This window comes from Melanaphis sacchari, unplaced genomic scaffold (assembly GCF_002803265.2).
Source record: "Melanaphis sacchari strain LSU unplaced genomic scaffold, SCAv2.0 Contig80_pilon_pilon, whole genome shotgun sequence".
NCBI classification, from domain to species: Eukaryota; Metazoa; Arthropoda; class Insecta; order Hemiptera; family Aphididae; genus Melanaphis; species Melanaphis sacchari.
Genome location: NW_020271570.1, coordinates 873,920 through 894,592, shown reverse-complemented (window position 1 = coordinate 894,592; position 20,673 = coordinate 873,920). Strand labels below are relative to the sequence as shown.

The following is a 20,673-nucleotide window of genomic DNA, read 5'->3' as shown; positions in this document are numbered from 1 at the left end:
TATTACACATTATATTTTGTTTTTAAAATGAAAATATATGTATATTAAGTGTGTATACACAATATACTTGAACATAAATTATAATTTAATATTATGTTGGTTTTTAGCGATTTATACTGAGTACTTATTGCCTGAAGTAAAAATAATATATACATTCAATAATAACGTATTTAAAAAAATACGTTTTAAAATAATAATTGTCGATGAAGACTAATTATACTATGAAATATTCAATAGTCATAATAGTAATATATTAAAGATAAAATAAAACAATTTAAATGTATCTTAAACAAACAAAATTAGGAATATTAAATAATCATGTTCATTTCATCAATGAAGTATTCTTGATAAAGACAGTAAGCACCGAGTAAAATGCGGAAAATATCATTGAAGACCAATTTTTCATTTAAAGGACCATCCAACTCAAAAAATTTTCTCAGGCTTAAATTAAAGTACAAACTTTGACGAAAAAAATGATACCACTAAAATTCGTTTGTGACTGTCCGTTCGCTAGTTAAGCGATTGCGCGTGCATTGCGCGTGACGTCACGGATTCGTTCGTCGCGGCGGCGGCCATATACAATACACAGCAATGTTTATCCGTTTTTGGTTTAACGTAAAGTAACTGCTAATAAACTTATATTTTTTCGAATAACCTAACCAAATGTATTTAAGAGTACCTCATAATCTTTCTATTCGTATAATTGTATTGAATTTTGGTTTAATATTAATGAAATAATAGCAATTATATTATAATACACCACTGTCATATTATAGTGTCAATTGTCACTAATTACTCATATGAGTACTGCTACGATTTTATTTATAATTATATACGATTTTATCGATGTTTATTTTTCATAACAATATAGTCTTATCGTCGTATTAAAGTTATAAATAGTAAGTACAGTGTCAGTGTGAAATGTGAATGCGGTCCTTTCTAGTTACACGATATAATATTCTATTATATGTAAATTATATATTTTTTAAGCCCTCACCCATCTCTAATATTAGCTACGAGTTAAAACAATATAGACAGTTTAGGCGTCAGAAATCCGTACACGATGTCACGATCGTCAAAACAATATTACACACGTTTACTGCAGCAGCAGTATGGTAAATTCATAATATAATTTATTTAAGTGTTATTTTTGTCTACACTATTAAACCAAAATGTGATATAATTTTACGAATGGAAAGATTATGAGGTACTCTTGAATACATTTGATTAGTTCATTCGAAAAAAAATAAGTTCATAAGCAGTTATTTTATGTTAAACCAAAAATGGATAAATATTGCCGTGTATTATATATGGCCGCCGCCTCGGCGGACGAATCCGTGACGTCACGCGCAATGTCATAAGTCACAGTAACTAGCGAACGAATAGTCACAAACGAATTTTAGTTGTATCATTATCTTAGTTAGACTCTATTCTATTTATTAGAGTAAAAAAATAATTATTGATTTTTTGAGTTGGATGGTCCTTTAAGGTCATTCTCTGTTAGAGATTTGTTCAGTTTAAAATAGATTTTCAATATTATATTTACTAAGGAAATATAATTTACTGCTTTAAACTACTTCAATTATTGATGTTATGACATTATAAAATCAATTCTTTAATACATTTTAAAAATATCAGTTCGTTAATGTAAATTAACTATTCAATAATCATATTATCATGAGGGTATAGCCTTCTATTAGATGAAAAAAATAATATCAAACTGTTTATCTTAGGTATCTGTATAACGTATATTATAGTATTCATATTTTGTACAATATTTATACTTAAAGCCACTTCTTTGAACAATTTAACAAAACTATTATTATCCAATCTTTTCTCGGGTTGAATTACTTTTTTCTAAAAGTAATTGAAATATGTTTTTTTTATATAAAAAATTATTTAAATATTTATGGAGTATGCGGATAAGTATGTATTTAAATTTTAAATTTTGTCCTTTAAATCATGTTTTATATTATTTGCAACTTTTTGAAACAAATATGAAACGACTATATACTTGGTTTTTCAATTAGATAAGTCACGACTTTATCATAACAATCAAATAACCCACTGACAAAAAATAAAAAATAAAATAAAAATACCGTACCACTTATATTACTATTTTATTCAGTGTCGTCATTTGAGGGAGTCATGCTCTAAATTTTGACTTTTATTTTCTTGTATATGTCGCTAGTTCGCATATAATAGAACATAGTTGTTTTGTTATATGTCAAAAAATATAACTGATATAAAATCATAATTTGAAAAAAAAAAATGTTTGTACAACGTACTACGTACATAAACGAATAAAAGGCTGTGTAAGCCTGGACGTGAATTATCCAAACAATTTTTGTATTATGCTGAAATTAAGTTTTTCAATTCTCATTCATGTAATATTACCTCTCACTAAACCATAAATTAAACACATTAAAAAAAAAAAAAAAATTAACAAAGATTTTAGGGGAAACAAATTAGCATTGGATCTGAAAAATTGATTTGATTTAAATGTTTTCCATTCATTGAACATTTATAACTATGCTTCTGTTCCATATATCTGTCAAATATTTGAACACGAATTCCCAAAATATGACAAACATTTAATTTTAGGAGAAAATATTTAATTACTTTACAAACAGTTGCGATTTTAACAAAAGTTAATTAACAAATTTCTCGGTGTTACCATATTTTTGGTTAAACCTTTATGGGTTTATGTACATATGAAATACCAGGTCGAATAATTTGTTATTATACTTATTGAAAATATTTTGTTGTAATATTTTATGCTTACATTTATTAAAGCTATTCATTATATGTAAACTAAAACATAGTTTTAAATATTATTTTAATTTTAATTTATGAATTATTATTCCACTAAATATTGGATATTTTTACATTGTTTCAAAACAATTTGGTTATTGTGATGTAGGTATTTTATGTATGCTATATAAATATTATTATTATTGCCAAGTCATTAAGCCTTAACAGCTTAGTATACCTACTGTTAAAAAGAATTTAATCAAGTTGCAATTTTTATCCTTTGGCTGTAAAAAGTAAATTTCTTCTGTACTCTCATTAATATATATATATATATATATATTTAAAAATGCAGTAAGTAAATAATCGCTCTGCTATATATTTTCAAGTATCGTCAGTGATGTATATCTCTTGTCATTGAGTATAAAAATTATGTAAATGTATATATAATTTTCAAGCGATATTTGCTATTAATTTAGTGCAATATGTTTTTTTCGATAAGTTTTTAATACAGACTGCATAGTATTATATTTAATAATTTTGGCCTAGTTGATATTATACATTTGACATAACTCCTGTAATGGATGCTCTTAAAATTAAATGATTATTGCATATAAAAACTATTTATAAAATTAAATATTAAAATGTCTTTTAATTTAATACTAACTTACCAAACAACTGTGCAAATAAAGGCTAATCAAAGTTTGAAATCCTTACAGATAATATTTTTGAATTATAGCAAAATATCAAAAATAAATATTTTACGTTTAAGTATCTAATTCATAATCTGAACCAACTCAAGCAGACATATTTCCTAACCACTTATCTAACACTTTCCAATAACATTATAATATTATTTATTCAAACTAATTAAAGAAAGTTGAAAATTATCTCAACTGCTCTTTTAAAAAAACTATATAATATATAAAGAATTGTTTCTACCAAAAAAGATATTGAAATCGAAAAATAAAATAAAATAATAATAATAATAACAACAAAAACACATATAATTTTAAAATCTATAAATGTATTGTTCCACTCGGATTCTAAAATAAGTATTAAACAATAGTAATTATTTTGATTGCAAAGCTAAAGTTTTCAATTTTATTTATTTTTAACTGTTTTATCTTTTAAAGTGTTTATTAGTATATCATAACTTTCTTATTATTAAACATTTATACATAAATGATAAGATAAAAAATATTATATATTTCAGATGATGAAATCAAAAGTAATAAATATTCATTAGACACATTGTTATAACAATATCAAAAGTTAACAAATATGAAGGTAAAAATCCAATTATCTATTACATTGTTACGGATAACTTAATTCATCATGATTGGCAACTAATTGTAAAATTATTAAATGTTTTATGTAATATGTATTGTTAATATTCATAACGTTAAAAGTCATAAGTTAAGCTATAACAATTACTATGTGGAGTCCAACCAGATTTAGGGTTGGCGATTGAGGGTTGTTACTTATAGTTGTAAGTGCGCCGAAGTGCCTCATAGACAGATGCTTAAAAATTTAAATACCTCATTTTTTTTTTTTTTTTAAATTACCATAAAAACTGAAATTTGAGATTAAATTTGGGGTTGAATTGATTACGCACCTACTATAATAAATGTTATCAGGAAAGTTGATCGATAAAATTAAACAAAAAAAAAAAAAAGAAAAAAAAGAAAAAGAAATATTAACAACTTTTATATCACTGTAGTAAATGTTGTCATTGGTCTGTATAATCTACTGTAGTTTATGTACAAGTCTATTCTATAAAATTTGTGCTATAATAAAATGAAGTCGTTGAAAGTTTTTACAATGAATAGAGAAATATAGTATAGCATTTCTAAAATTACTGCTTTACTGTTTAACAAATAATACTCAACTAATTTCAAAAGAAGTAACGTTACGTTGCAGTTAAGAACAAAATAAAAAAACTACCAAATTATTGAAAACTAAAAAAATATATTAAGTATATGATTTCATTATTTTTGCCGTTTACTTCCGTTTTATATATTATTAATTTTTTTAAATATATTTAACCCGTTAATGATTAATTTACAATAAATAATAAACTTATTAAGCATAAAATAGTTTTTGTTTTTACTATAATCTATTGAATTAATATTTTCATATATACTATACTTACAATATAATTGTAATACAGTTTAAAATTTTTTTTAATAAAACTTTCAATTTATACTTAAAAAAAAAAAAAAACATAACAATAATAAATATAATTTTTGTTATTATAATATATATACTTTGCTTACATTCAAGTATGAATTTTGAAAAATTTTTTTATCTAAAATTTTCCAGAAATATAGGTATAGAATTAAATCGAAATAGGTCATATTGCTACCACAATGTTACACATCTTATTAATATGACTGAAAAATTTACATTTGTATAATATGTTTAATATTTTAAGTATTATGGCTTTATACATTTTACAAAATATGCATTAAAATTCACAACATTCAAAAATAATTCACTTTTTGAGGATTTAGCATTTTTTACATTTTAACTTATTATTGAATTTAAAGGGTATATATTTCAATATATCCCAGCTATTTATAAGTAAATAGATGTAAAAAGTTGAATGATAACTGTTTTTTATTTTTTTTATTTATTTATTAGTGTTTAATATTATAATTTTATTGTAAAATTCTAAAATATATAAAAATACTAAGCACCTATACTTAGAAGATTTTTTTCAAAAATAATATCTTTTTAATTTATTTTAGAACTAGCCAACGATCTTAAATTGAAACAAATAAAGCAATTGTTTGAATGTACTAATTTGATGGTCAAATTATGTTGTGATTTTGAGGAAATAATTTTTATTCATAGTTTTAATTTTTACCTAGAGACAAATAACCTCCACAGTTCACGAATACCGAGTGTTAATAACTTGTGTAACTATTTACCTAGGAGTTGGAAAATAATGTTTACATTATAACAAATTTTAAACCTATAATATAAATCGTTACGTTTGATAAACGGTCTAATAATTTTATTTTTATATATTTCTCGACGGTTGTCAGCAGTTTTTCTATGCACTTAGAAAAATCGTTGAGGTAAACGTAAAATAATCTCATGGCTCAATTTCTAATCGATGATAATAGGGTCACATAAAACCTTTTAACTAAAAAAGCAGTGACAAAAAAAAAAAAAAAAAATGTTACAAACGATATCATAGTTAACCAAATATATATATTTTTTAATTCAATAAAATGTAGATGTTTGTATAAGTACTATCTTTGATTTTAGAATGTACTTTAAAATCATATTCTAAAATAAATGATATTATCATTAAAAATAATTATAAATTTGTTTTAAAATACATTTTGATAAAATTTTAATTTTTTTTCAGGTGATTAGAAAAATACGAAGATGATAGTGATTTTAAAATAATCTTTTAAGTATTTTTTCTACAAAGTAAATTAATTTAAAACATATTAAAAAGTGTGTTTGGAAACTTTTAAGTGGTATCTACAATATAGATTTAAAAATAAAGTGAACTATTTTTAATTTCAATTCACATGTTATCTAAAATGCAATTACAATTGATATCAATATGGTTGATGACGTTTCAATGGATCTCCAATTCAGGTAATTTAAATCTTATTACTAAATTTAGTAAGTTATTGATTAAGATTAAACTTAATGTTAAAAACTGAAATAATAAAATTTAGAAATGTTAAAGGTTAATTTAGTATAATCGTTGGTTAATGTTTATAAAAAAAAAATCTTTTGTATATAATAAAATGTTGGCGTTTTATACTTAAATTTTTGAATTACACACAACTTAAACCATTTAGTGAGTTTTATATTTTGTTTATCGTAATAAAAATTAAAATATTTCTATACAACACTATATTAATAGAAATATAATTCTTGTACGGTAAGTTAGTAAATCGGTTCTGAAATAAAAATAATGCACTGCATAAAACATCAAAGGTTCATATCTTAAGCCAATTGTTTTGAATATTTCAGTATAATAGTTTGAGATGTCGTAAAAAAGAAAGAGAAAAGAAAACCGTATTTATCCACCAAGTTAGTATTCAAAAGTTTTATGCGGTCAACGGTTTTTTTTTTTTTTTTTGTCTCACTGGACCGGCACAATAAAAGATGTCCGCTTAGCAGTCTACAAGAGAAATACGTATTTTCTTGTTCGGCAGTTTTACTAATGGCATTTGGAAACAAAGAAATTTCCCTAAAGGGCTTATGCGTCACGGTCGGTGAAATCCGTATTCATCTTATGCTTTTTTTTCGTCACCCAATCTGTTTATCAATGCGAAATGAGTCCAAAATTGGTAACGTCGCTCAACGAGTGAGTGTGCGTCGGGGAAAAAAGAAACCCGCTCGGGAGGGGTTAGAGGAGTAACGATTGAAAAGCAACCATATCCTATGGGACAAGGAAGAGCAAAATTGCATTTCTGTCCGGTCAATAAAACTTTACAACTTATTACTTCCGCAAAATCTATCCCATGTGAAATCGAAGGGAACAATCGACAATGAACTTAAAACACGTAGGCAAATAAAAAATCGAGAATAAAACCAGACCAGATTTCGGAGGATGATTTAAGACATTATTTTCAAGTAGCTAAGGTAAAGAAGTTTTTCCACTTTCTTCAATCCAACTCTTAAAAAAAGGGTATAGGATGAACGAATAATTTTCTCTTTTAAGTAGAGGCGTAGAGCTTTACATTCTTTACATAACTTCAGTTGTTTTATTAGTCCTTTGAATATTCAAAATCTCTACATTTTGTAACATTAATATACAAAAATGTTATTGAATTTTTATTTTTTATTTTTATTTTTTTGTTTTTTTAATAGTCAAAAATTCTAAATTAATTTGATTGCATGGTTTTAAATTTTTAATGGGGTTTTAATTGTCGTACTTTGATAAAATATTGTTTTATTTTTCATTAAATCAATATGGTTTTATAGTAAATAAAATTATGTTATCAAACTTTCATAAAAATTAGATCGTTAATGTTATTTCAAAAATTTTCACTAAGATATATCTTTGAATTAATTCAATATGATAAATATATAATACTTATTAGTTATAACTTATATAAAAAAACATTATTGTTTAAAAATCTAATGATCGGATATACCACAATGGCTTATTTTATTGGGATAATATTTTAATTTAGACAATTCATTTTTTTTTTTAATTTCAACCGATTTTATATTTATAGCATTCGAGTTAAATAAATTATTAATACATCTCGAATAAAAGTATTAATTTATATGCGTATAATATACAGATATTATATAAATATAATTTTACAGTCAAATACTTTTGAAGGGCGTATAATATGTTGCTTTTTTTTACATTTATGCATTGGTTATTAATTAACTATGCGAATTCTAAAAAAATATTTTTATACATGGAAATATTTTTGTATAGAAATTTTGTTTTCATCGAGGATTTTTTATTATTTAACTGATGTTATTAGGAAAAGTGGTCCTGCTGCCACGTATTCCGACGATACCATCAGATTCTACCATACCCTTCAAAAGGCTACAGTTTCCAATTCGTTTAGCTTTTGCCATGTCTATAAATAAATCTCAAGGTCAAACAATGTCCATTTGTGGTTTAGATTTGGAAAATCCATGTTTTTCTCATGGGCAACTATATGTTGCGTGTTCACGTGTTGGGAAACCGTCGAATCTATTTGTGTTAGCTAAAGACAGGTTAACCAAAAGCATTGTGCACCGATTGGTGTTAAATTAAATTGAAAAATTAAAAGTATTTATAATTTAAAAAATTAGATATTAACGTTTAAAAGTTTAAGACTGTCTGCTTAATATCAAGTGTAAGAACATTTAGCCACAGCAACGCGTGGCCGGGTCAGCTAGTTTAATTATAAAATAAGGTTTTGTGTTATATAAATAATATTGGAATTTAAAGATTGAACAATTCAAATTAATAAAATCTCGTGTAATGAATCTACAATATATACGAGATAAGAAATAAATAAATCTAAAACATATTATAAAGTATTAAGTAACTAAAATTGCTCGTTAAATATAATAATTAGTTTTATTTATACTCGTACAAGCTAATTTAACAATCATACACAAACTTTTTCTTCTTAAAAAAAAAAAAACTTAGTTATAAAAATTCTGGTTATTTCAATTTTTAAATAAACTAGAAGACAGTGGCGTATTTACGGGAAGAGGAATATGGAGAATAGATATCCTCCCTCCCCGTTGGTATTTTTTTATGGTAGATATATTAATATTGTTATACCTATGTATATCACAGAAATACAGAATAAAATTATTGAAACGTTACATTTTTTTTAATACTGAATACTGATATATTAGGTGTTTGGAAATATTATGGTTGATGAACGTAGTTCTACACTACTTTGTACTTATCACTAGATATGATTGAAAACAATTCGTATCATCAATCGTCATTATTGTCAATAACCATTCAGGAATAATCATGCTTCTAACAATAAATGTTTGGTTTTCAAAACTTATTTTAGGGTAAGGGAATATTGTATTAATATATACCTATGTCAAAAGATATAAACTTATAAGTTATAACCAATATTATAATTTATAAAATATTGTAAAATATACACATGCATATATATATATAATTTATTATTGCATAACAATATTTTAAAATACGGCATAATAATACGTATCTACTACTCTTTATAGTCGCACATTTGCGCTAGTGCACCATTTTTCACTGTTTTCGTCTTACACATAAATTTATATATTTATCAATACTACTTATTGTGTTTTTATAATTTCCTCCGTTTTATAAAAAAATAACAATTATGAATAGTAAATCTTGAAAACAAAAAAAAATGTTATTTACTTTTTTTTGAAATAAAAAAATTTTCTATAAACACTATTGATACATTCATTTTTTTTTATTTAAGTAGATTTAATGGGTTAGCACTATAGTCGTTCCATCGAAATATTGAGAATTCATCAGAAGAGATCATTTATGAATTTAGTTATAAAACAGAAAATTAGACTTTGTGTTATAGTCATAACGTATAAAAATAATTAAATTAGTAATTTAAGGAAGACAGTTTTAAAAATGTATGTATGTATATGTATTTTTAAGAAACGTTGGCGATGGTAAGTGTATAACATTCTTAATCGAGGACATAATATGTTTGCCAACGGTTATCCTCTTCTTGACAAATCCTAAATGCACCGTTGCTTGAAAACTACTTTCGGATTGTTGACATTTTTTGTGTCATACTTAAAAAGTGTCCAGTGTTTATATTAATAAACTTTTTTTTTCAATTTAAAACCTCTCTTTTAAAAATGAATTATTAAGTAAATATATTTTCTAAAAAAGTTACATATCAAAATTATAATTAAAAAATTTAGTTTTTGAATTGTTTAACTTTGTGTAACTTATAGTAACAGGTACATAATAATTTTAAAATTATGATGTGAAATTATAATAATTAGACAATTTTAATAATTAATAGACATTAATCTATCAACATTAATAGTTTGTAAAAATGAGCCAAGTATAATAAATATTATTTTATATTATATAAAATCAATTTTTAGATTGTTATAAGTTATTTATATTAATTTAAACGACTGAATTACTACTTGTTTGAATTCCTGAATTTTGAATAAGTTACATTAATACATTCTAAAATTATCCACTAATTCATTTTTAGTAAAAAAAAAGGTTTTCATTTAAAAAACTAAAGTTTTTATCACCATAAATCAATATTTAAGTAGTATAAAAAAATTTCAAAAATCAAAATTTGCATATTGGACATTAATAATAATATGTTCATTTAATTTAATTAACAGTAAAATGCTGTAACGATTTTTTTGTTGTTATAAATAAATTTTATAATAGGCATAGAGGTAACATATATTGTAATTGTATTACGTTTTAAAGGTATTCTATTGTTCTTTTAATTTGTATAATTTAAGACAATTAAATACAAATAGGGTTTACTTATTAAATATTTTTACATTTTAGATTTTTACAAACAAATCCATTAAAAATAATCACATAACATTATTATCTTTGATTATTAAAAGCTTATTTAAACAATTTATGAAAAACAAAATAGCTTGTTCACTTTTTGTGTCCCTTTGTATTGTTGAAGTTTTAGTTTCTACTAGGTTATATATGTTGTTCTTCATCCGCGACAAAACGACCTACACTAGCTGATTTTATTGGCAAAACTTTTTGTTTAACCTTACAGTATTCGTGTAAGTATACGTATGAAATAAAGTAGGCGTGCAAGAGTTACTTAAAAATTATTTCTATTAGTTTTCCAGGAAATCAATAAACAAAATAACTTTTTCAGATAGCTGAATATTTTGTATTATATAAATATATTTGCTTATACTTCAATACTATTAACTCTGTGATGCCATAATTAATTTGTTCAGACTAATAATATTTTGTTGACGCAAAATTTGATATTTAAATGTCATATATGATCTTAATGCAGTTCTGTAAATAGCACAAAAAAAAAAAAAAATCATATCAAATATATTCAATGTAAATTTTTATTGTTGCAAAAAAAAATTATATATATAATATATTTGATTAAGTTTTAGGTATAATATTATTAATTATTAGTATCATATGACTTGTAAGTAATTAAAATATGCCATACTACACAACTTGTGAAAATTCTTCTATATAAAGTATAAATTAATATATATATATATATATTATGTTATGAACATTATATTATATTCGTGAAGTTACACCTATACCATTTTTGTCCAATAAATTTGAAAATGTGACAATATCTCGGAAATTAATTTAAAATTGATTTATAGAATTTTGCAATTATTTTCAAAAACATTTAGATATTTATTGAAGTTGCCACTCAAAATAGTTTTTAGCTTTTAATATTTAAATATTATAATGAGGTCGAGTGTTACTGCTGGGTAGCTACTCACCTCATGCATTCATAATCTTTGTATAAATTCAGTTTATATACTTATTGTAACGATTATTACGGATTGTATATATTTTATTAAAAGTTAAAAAAAAAAAAAAATATATGATTTACAAATTTTAACTTCTAATTTTAATTTATTTTTAACCAATAACTAGAAAAATATTGAAATATTTTTTTAATTGATTGAACAAGTTGATTGGCCAACATCATGGACATATTATATTATTATTATTATTTTTTTTTATTTATTGAAATTAAAATGTATCAACATATTACATGTTACAAAAAGTTAGTTATTAATAAAAAATTAGAATTATAAATATAATATAATATATTATATCGTGTTCGTGTTATGGAGTAATGACGTATTATATTATAAATTATTACATCATATTACATTTTTACTTTTCTGACTGATAAATGGTAGTAGTTCTATCGTATACATATTTACGAATAAGTAATTAAAAAAATAAATAAATAAATAGATGAAAACAGGTTTAAAATAATAATATATAATATAATATACTAGTATAATATTCAAGTATTCAACCGTTCTTCAGTAACTTTACTGTTCTACAATCTAAAACTATTTTATACCGTTTTCGCTTAATTTTTGACGTAGATACACTTACCAGCTTATTAAGTGTGATTAAACAATGAACAAATTTACATTTATACCTTAATCCCACCATCAGCTGAATGGATTTTAAATCATTACTTTTAATAATTTACACAAAAGTCGATGTAAATAATAATACACATGACTGATTTAATTTCAATTGACAATTTTTTTACATTAAGTCAACCATTATATTTTAATATATTTACTGAAGTTTCATAAATAAATTTACCAACACTTTAAGACAATATATATATATTATTGTACGAATCTATATTTATGTAAATATACAGTTTTTGTTCAAGAAAAATAATTTTAAAAACAGTAAATACACCTAATTCACTTTTCAATACCAATCATTATTTTTCTGAAAAAACAGATTGCTGTTATTTTATTTTAATGCTATTGATAATATTAAAAGTAAATTATACGCACTGCGCTTGCATAAAAAAATAAAAAATAATATTTATAAATCAATTGAGATGACTAATTATAATTCAATTATGTGGCAGATGTTTTAAAAAATTCAAATGAGTTTATACCATTCATTGTTTTATTGCTTTATATATAAAACTTCACATTTCAATGAAAATGTTTTTTTTTTATTATGATTTTAGATGAATTATATTTTAAACTGAATGTGGTTCTGTGGTTTTTTTTTTTTTTTGTTATGATTCGAAAAATGTCTAAATAAACTGATTATTCAAAACAAATTTGTCAAATTTTGAAAACACTGTGATAATTTATCAACTTTGTAAACATATTAAAGCGGAAACATCAGTATCCAAACACAAAATATGAAAGCGAATGAGTTGTCCACAGTACATTTAATCGAGACTCGAGAGCGCATAATATGATATGATACCATTGTATCGTGTAACATGGCTCTTAGACATTATCAATCATTTTTTTTTTTAACCAGTCAATATTTACTTGGAAGCCTGACCTTTTGATATTCGTAATATTAATAACTCGGGCGCCACATAGCTGGTGACATTTTATGTAGTCTGCTCTTTTTAAAATAAAAAAAACTCACTTGTTTTTTTTTCTTTTTGGCACGTTTAATGCGTTTGTAAAATAAATTGTCAAACTGAATTTCTTCGAAAATGTCCAAAAGATACAAAATTTTCGGAATATAATAAACGTTAGTAAATATGTCAGAAAAGCTAAATGTAATTTAGAAAAAAAAAAAAACTAAAAAGTACTCAGATTTGTCTTTTTTATTATTAGTTTTATAACTTTGCTCCAAGGCAAACGAATAGCGATGCTGAGAACACGCGATGAATATAAATACACAAAAGTACATGACCATTTGGGTAAATATTGAAATTTATATCTTAAACATTTTCAATATAAATTTCCATTAAATCAATAAAGTAGATACCTAACTATAAAATCGATAAAAACATATATTGTATACTATCAAAACATAACTGAAAGGCTAACATGAATTTTTAGTCCATTTATGAAATTTTTGTTTTTATAACTCTCTCTACGAGTATATTGATTGATAAAATTTTTTATCAAGTTAAGAGTTAGCACTTCTTATCAACGTGTATGTGTCTTGTTATGTGATTTTCACTTGTCAATTGTAAATTTATAAATCGTATGTTATTTCTACTAGAATTATATGACAATATTTTGTGTGATTTGCCGACATACCGTTAAACATGTCAATGCATTCATTTAAATTTAAATTCAATACATTCATTTTATCAATTAGTTCACTTATTAAAAAAAAAAATTATATAATTCTATGTATGTACACTTCTTAAAATACTTTATTGTAATGCTTACATTTTTATCATTATTTCACTATATCGCTCTACAATCATTGCACAGAGTACTAAAATCAATGTAATTAAAAACCATAAATAGTAAGTTTTGAATTAAGGTCTGGCGAAAATACATTCAAACAACCATATTTCTAACACGGTCAAATGAAACGAACAAACTTGTCCTCGACATGTTGGATATGAAACTAGTAATATATGAGTTCTAACAAGTTTTAATTCATTTATAGTAGGTACGTACCTACAACAATTAAATTCTACGTGTCCGTTCAAAACCATTCAGCCATTCATAAACGCAATTTGTAAATGTTATACCATACCACCCTTACATGTACGACCGTAAACTTCTATTTGTTCTGAAAGTTCTAAATTTCAATCTATTAGAAATTATAAACATGAATGAGTTTCGTATATTTATAAAATGTACTATTTTTCTATTGATTATTTTGTTGATTTGTAATTAAACCATTGTCTTATAGAGCAAAACTAATTATATACATTTTAAAATATGTATATTGATAATAATAAATTAAGTTTTCAAAACATAAAAATATAATAAAATTAACCAACTTTTTACCAGCACAATATATTATTTAATTTTTTCAGCAGCGATCAGGGAGGATATTAATAAACTCTCATACGAATAAGATTCGTTAACGAAAGATTCACATAATTCGTTTTCATATACGAACGAAAAATAGAATTTGCAAAAGCATTTATACTCGTAAATAAATCAGTGTTCACTATATGATCCGTATAAGAATGATAGTTATACGACGAACAGCGGCAACATTGCAAATTGATATTTTCACTACGAAAAAGAAAACTATTTATTTTGTTATCCGTAATATTTCGTGCGTTTTAATAAAATCGTTGCATTTGTTTTTTTTCTTCGCTAATTTAAAATAAAATATCGATCGAAAAAAGAAGTAGATCTAAATCAGTTACGTACGATTAAGGCTGCAATGATTGGTTTTTTTTTTTAAATTACGCCCAAATTTAAAAAAAGAAAACATGGTGTTCCCAAGCGGGTAGAATTATCGAAGGTATTGAATTGAATTCCGTACACTATAAAAGACTAAGAGTACATGTGAATTTAAAATACTTAGGTAATTTTCAAGTACTCATTTTTTCATATATTTGTAAATCCATTGCATATTTCATTTATAATAGTTATTGAATAAATATAAATTTTTTTTAATAATTTATTATAGATGTTACTTAGATACGTAATTTAATAAGAAAAAATGATTAAATTTATACATTTGAGTATAATTTTCTTGTTTTTATTTGTACCTATTTATATTTGTGTTTTTAGTTTAAATTAAGACTTTAAATCATTAACTACATCAGATGTAAATAAACAGTGTGAACAAATTCATTAATTATTTTATAATTTGTTCATATAATAATATTTGTTATTTATAAAATATCTGTCTGTTTATAGTTACATTGGTTTATTTTACTTATTTGTACATTTTTAAATTTAATGGTTAAATAAAAATAGTTATATTACTTATTATATATGACATACGTAGGTATTATGATTTTGCCGATTTTAATCTTACTTTTTGTGTTATAATAGACTATAAATTTTAAATTATAGTAGTCCTATTTAATAAATGTTATTGAGTATTAAATGATAAAACACGTACACAATAAATGATAATAAAAATAATTAAAATCAACGGAGGACAGTATAACTATAATTGTAGCGATAAAAATAAATAATTTAAAATTTGTGTTTTATAATAAAATGCTAATGAAAACAATATAGGCAATTAAATGGATTCATAACATGTAACTAACAATTTTAAGCAATCCGATTTAGACATACTGAATTACCATAATATAATAAATTGATAATTCAATAATAATAATATTGATTTATTCTTTTAAGTTCTTCTTAAATCTCTTTTATATAACCGCACATTTATGTTGTAAGTATAAACTTAGCAATACCTATAGATATTTTACAATACTTACCTTTACTCAATAAGCAAATATAAGTCATACATAGCTGTAATGTAGTTATAAAAATCAATTAATAATTTTTGAGGAAATGCATAATTTTAAGTATATTACATTATTTACACAGTATAATAATAATTATTAATCAAAAATTATAATTACAAATCTTCAATTTATTCAAAAATGTTGATACGTTACATTATAATCTAATTTTACTTACGGCTGTCGTTCAATGTTTGAATGTAAAATTGGCGAAATAAAATGTATTCACAAACTGAAACCTATCCTAAGGAGTCATATAAAAAGTTTTCACACAATCCAATACATTCGTTTAAGGTAAATAATTGAGAATACGACTTTTTAGAATCATGTGAAAACTCATGGGAAAATAGCTATTGCCATACATGTATCTTATTTGCATGAGTTTGGAAATAGTCCCCTAGGTAGCTTCTTAATATTGGATGCTAGAATTACATAAGTATTCGGCGAAAATAGAAAAACAAAAACAATAAAAGGAAATAACGAACCTTAACTATTGGAAAAGAAAATATATTGAATGTTTGGAGAAAACCTATAAACAATAGTACGTTTAATAATATTTCTTGTACTTATATAATCAAATATAATTCAATTATAGCAATGAGTAACAACTAGACTCTAGACTTAAGATAATATCCGTTATCGCCTTTTATCGTAAATATAATAAAAACAGTATATATATTACACATTATATGAACATTTTCTTAATATCGGTAATGTATCCAAAAATCACGTGATAGATGCGTTTGAAAAACTAATAAGTTCACAAAAAATACCTGAAAACTGTACAGAAAATATACTTACTATGACTTAGTTTTAAAATGTTAATGGCAATATAAATTATGTCAAGTTTGTAATCATTTTAATTTATACCTGTAAAAGTAATATGACAATACACAATACCTTTTGAAAATGAAAATAATACTTTTTGCTTTTTTCGCTTCTATTTTTTTCATTCATTATTTTTTTTTTTTATGCAGAATTTTATTGCTTAGAATAAATTATATTAGTTTTGTTTTTAATCAGATGATATAACTATGTATTATATTATTCGTCCAATATTTTATACAAATAATTTATTAAAACTATTTTTTAATTCATGTCTTAGATTTTAATTATTAATACATATGTGATTGCTGTTTATATATGGCTTAAAACTTAGAATATATGTGCAAAGTAATTTAGTAATCTGCAATACACAATACACATCCCTAGTATTATACATACAACCTTGTTTGAATAATTAATTAAATTTGTTTTTAGTTTTAATTCTAATTTAATTTTAAATTTGTACATAATGTATTTATTTTATTCTATATTTTAGAAGTTAAAATAGGTAAACAGGTAGTAATTTATATTTATACTAAAAACTTTAACATATTATGTAAATAACTATATGGTTATTTGTTTTAAAAAAGTTTTACATAGATCATTTTATCGATCTATTCCTATTTTAAATTGTTTATGCTAATTTTAATGAAAATTTATAATTATTTAACGATGTTTCAATTTTATATTACTGTATAAATAACGATATCATTGTTTATATTTTCGTTATTTCGTTCTTACAGTTACATTTTTTTTCTACCTGAATATTTTTTTTTCAACTTCTTGTATAAACACATAATGTAACAATGTAGTAAGCCATAGGATATTAGTTTAAATATATTAGAAAAAAAGAAACATAATTTATTTATATTTATGTGCATGAAAATGTGTTATATGTTTACCTAGATAAGCACAGGTATTATGATAAAAGGGTGTGGAAAGTCTTAACATACGTGTTCAACAAAAGCTTATAATGGTTCAAGCTAAAACTCTGATTTAATTTTACTTTTTTTTTAAGCAATATTCAATGAAATAGTATATTTTAGGTTGAAAATATATAGTTTTTCGTAGTAATTATTATTTTAAACTCTAAAATTGATTTAAATGAATCTTAGATTTGAGACTTGAATCTCTGGAATATGGTTAAATATAAAAAAAAAGTATTAACCCTATTAGATTAAACCAAAAAAAAAAAAAAAATAAATAAATAAATATTTTAATGGATAATATTTTGATTCTATATTTTAATAAAATTGTCCATTAACATGTACTTGACTGATACGTACTTTTTCATGATAATAATATTATAAAATAAATATTACATTACCACGCATCATTACATATTTTGGATACTAATTGAATTGTATAAACTATACTATGAATTACAAAATATAGACGAAAAAACCATTAAAAATAAGACTTCTGTGCTATATTATGTAGAAATAAACTTATAAAAATTGATTCACGTACCTTAGTATGTTCAACTAAAAGGTCGAGTGAGTAAATTACGTCTAATATTTATGTTAAACGTAGAATATCATTTAAATCCAGACGTGTTCAGTATTTTTTGATAACAAATTATAGAAATTATTTTATTAGTAAAATCAAAATATAAATGTATAATTTATGAAAAACTATAAACCTAAAAATAGTGGTTTACTTAGGTAAAACTGTAAATTTTATTCTAACAAAAATATATATTCTTTTGTAGTTTAATTTTAAACAAATAAAATTAATTTAAATAATTAATTTATATTTTTATAATTTTAATACAAATATTAAATATGTATTTAAAGTAATTCGATGAATTTTAGTAAGCAATTTAAAATCATGACTTTAAGGTTATACACAAGATAACATGACGTATTAAGTTTTAGTATAATAATTTCTCTTAGATTTTTTAATTTTTTTTTCAAGCACAATAACGATAATTTCTTTATAAAAACACGTGTTATAGATTTCTATTTACCCACATGGTTTTATATTTATTTTTATGTTTAATAATGAATAACCTTAATATTCTAAAATATTTGATTTGTGGTTTGATTTTAATTACAACCGGAATAGTAGTTCTTATCTTAATGTGTTTACCGAATATTTTCACAATCATGAAATAATATTACTGCCAATTTATTACACACTACAAAAATTTAATTCTTTTAAAAATAATGTATCTATGTAAAATCGTAACGACAAATGTATTACAAACATTAATATACTTGCAAACAGCATCACACTATCGTCGTATTGATCGCTCTATCGCAGAACATACACACATGCTGAAAATTATATAACATTGAATGCGTAATCCTCTACAATCTTCACCTAGCCACGAATTTTAAATTTTACTAACTATTTAAATATTTGATGAAAGATAATAAATAAATTTAAAAATATCTTCATAAATTCATTATAACTATCGGGATATTAAAAAAAAAAACGTGAATTTAATAATTTTAATTAATTTGTTCTTGCATTAAGCAAACCAGAAATATTTTAACAGATTATATCAATAATCGCGATACTTTGATATTAAATCTGTAATAATTTCAAAATAATATTTCAAATATATTTGATAGTAAATAACTTATTGACAGAAACAGAAATAAATAATTAGATTTTGTGTTTTGTAGATGAACATTTAATAAATAAATTTAATATTTATATTGCATTACAATAAAAGATAGTTTTGTAGATTTTTATTTCTATAATTTAGTTATTATTAAAATACTGAATAAAAATATATAGCCATTTTTTATTTAATCATTAAATATGCGATAATACGTTGATACGTAGTCACATAATTTTATTGATTTTTTTTTGTTAAATATTTTTATTCATATTTAAATTATTAAATAAATTACTATTAAATTGAGTACTTATTTATTTTATACGATATTTAAGCTCGAATTTTCTATGGTAATATTATATTTTTCAATAATTCAGTTGTAGTATTTTATTTTAAAAATTATTATTGATTTTTTTTATTATAGATATTTATTAAACAAAATTAATTATTACATTATAACAATAAAGATTACTATTATGGTAAACGATGATAAAATATAAATATTGTGTTTATTTTTAATATTATTTGCTCAAAAATTAAAAACTATTGATTTAACCACCACTTAAACGTTTTTCTTTGTTTTCTTATGAGAAAATATTTATTTATGTGGAAATATAACACTGGACAAACAAGAATCGTATTTTACTTAATTTTTAATTTTTTTTTTCTTGGTTTAAAATATATTTGAACGATACAAAATAGTAAATTATGAATTCAAACACATCAGCTATTAACAAAATATTGACAGATTGATATTAAAATTATTAAATAACCTAAATCACCTAAGTGCAATAATTTAATACAATTTTCAAATGTGATTTTTAAATCCTAATTTATTTCTATTTTTCATGAATATAATCTATAAAATATGATGATTATATAGATAACGACAAACGATTTATTTATGTGTTTTATACTATTATATTCCGATACATTTTTTGACTAATTCTCAAATTAGTTAAAAAAGTATTGTACGTTTATAAGCACAACTTTTTTATCTCCTAATTGCATTTCTATTTAGTATAGATATACAATTATAATAATTTAAATAATATTTATCTAACAAAATACAAGTTATGGATCTTATATTTTTCAAACATTTAAATATTTAATATTAAGTTATTTAAAAATATAATATATATTAAAAAT

General features: G+C 22.8%; 1 protein-coding gene across 1 annotated transcript in view; it reads left to right on the top strand.

Annotated features, from left to right (window-relative positions):
- Window positions 1-20,673, top strand: part of LOC112601970 (protein amalgam-like) — a 309,973-nt gene that overhangs the window by 10,541 nt on the left and 278,759 nt on the right. The window contains exon 2 of the mRNA XM_025349872.1: window positions 6,134-6,372. Coding sequence (XP_025205657.1) covers window positions 6,303-6,372 — 70 coding nt within the window. The 5' untranslated portion in view covers window positions 6,134-6,302. The remainder of the gene's footprint in view (window positions 1-6,133; window positions 6,373-20,673) is intronic.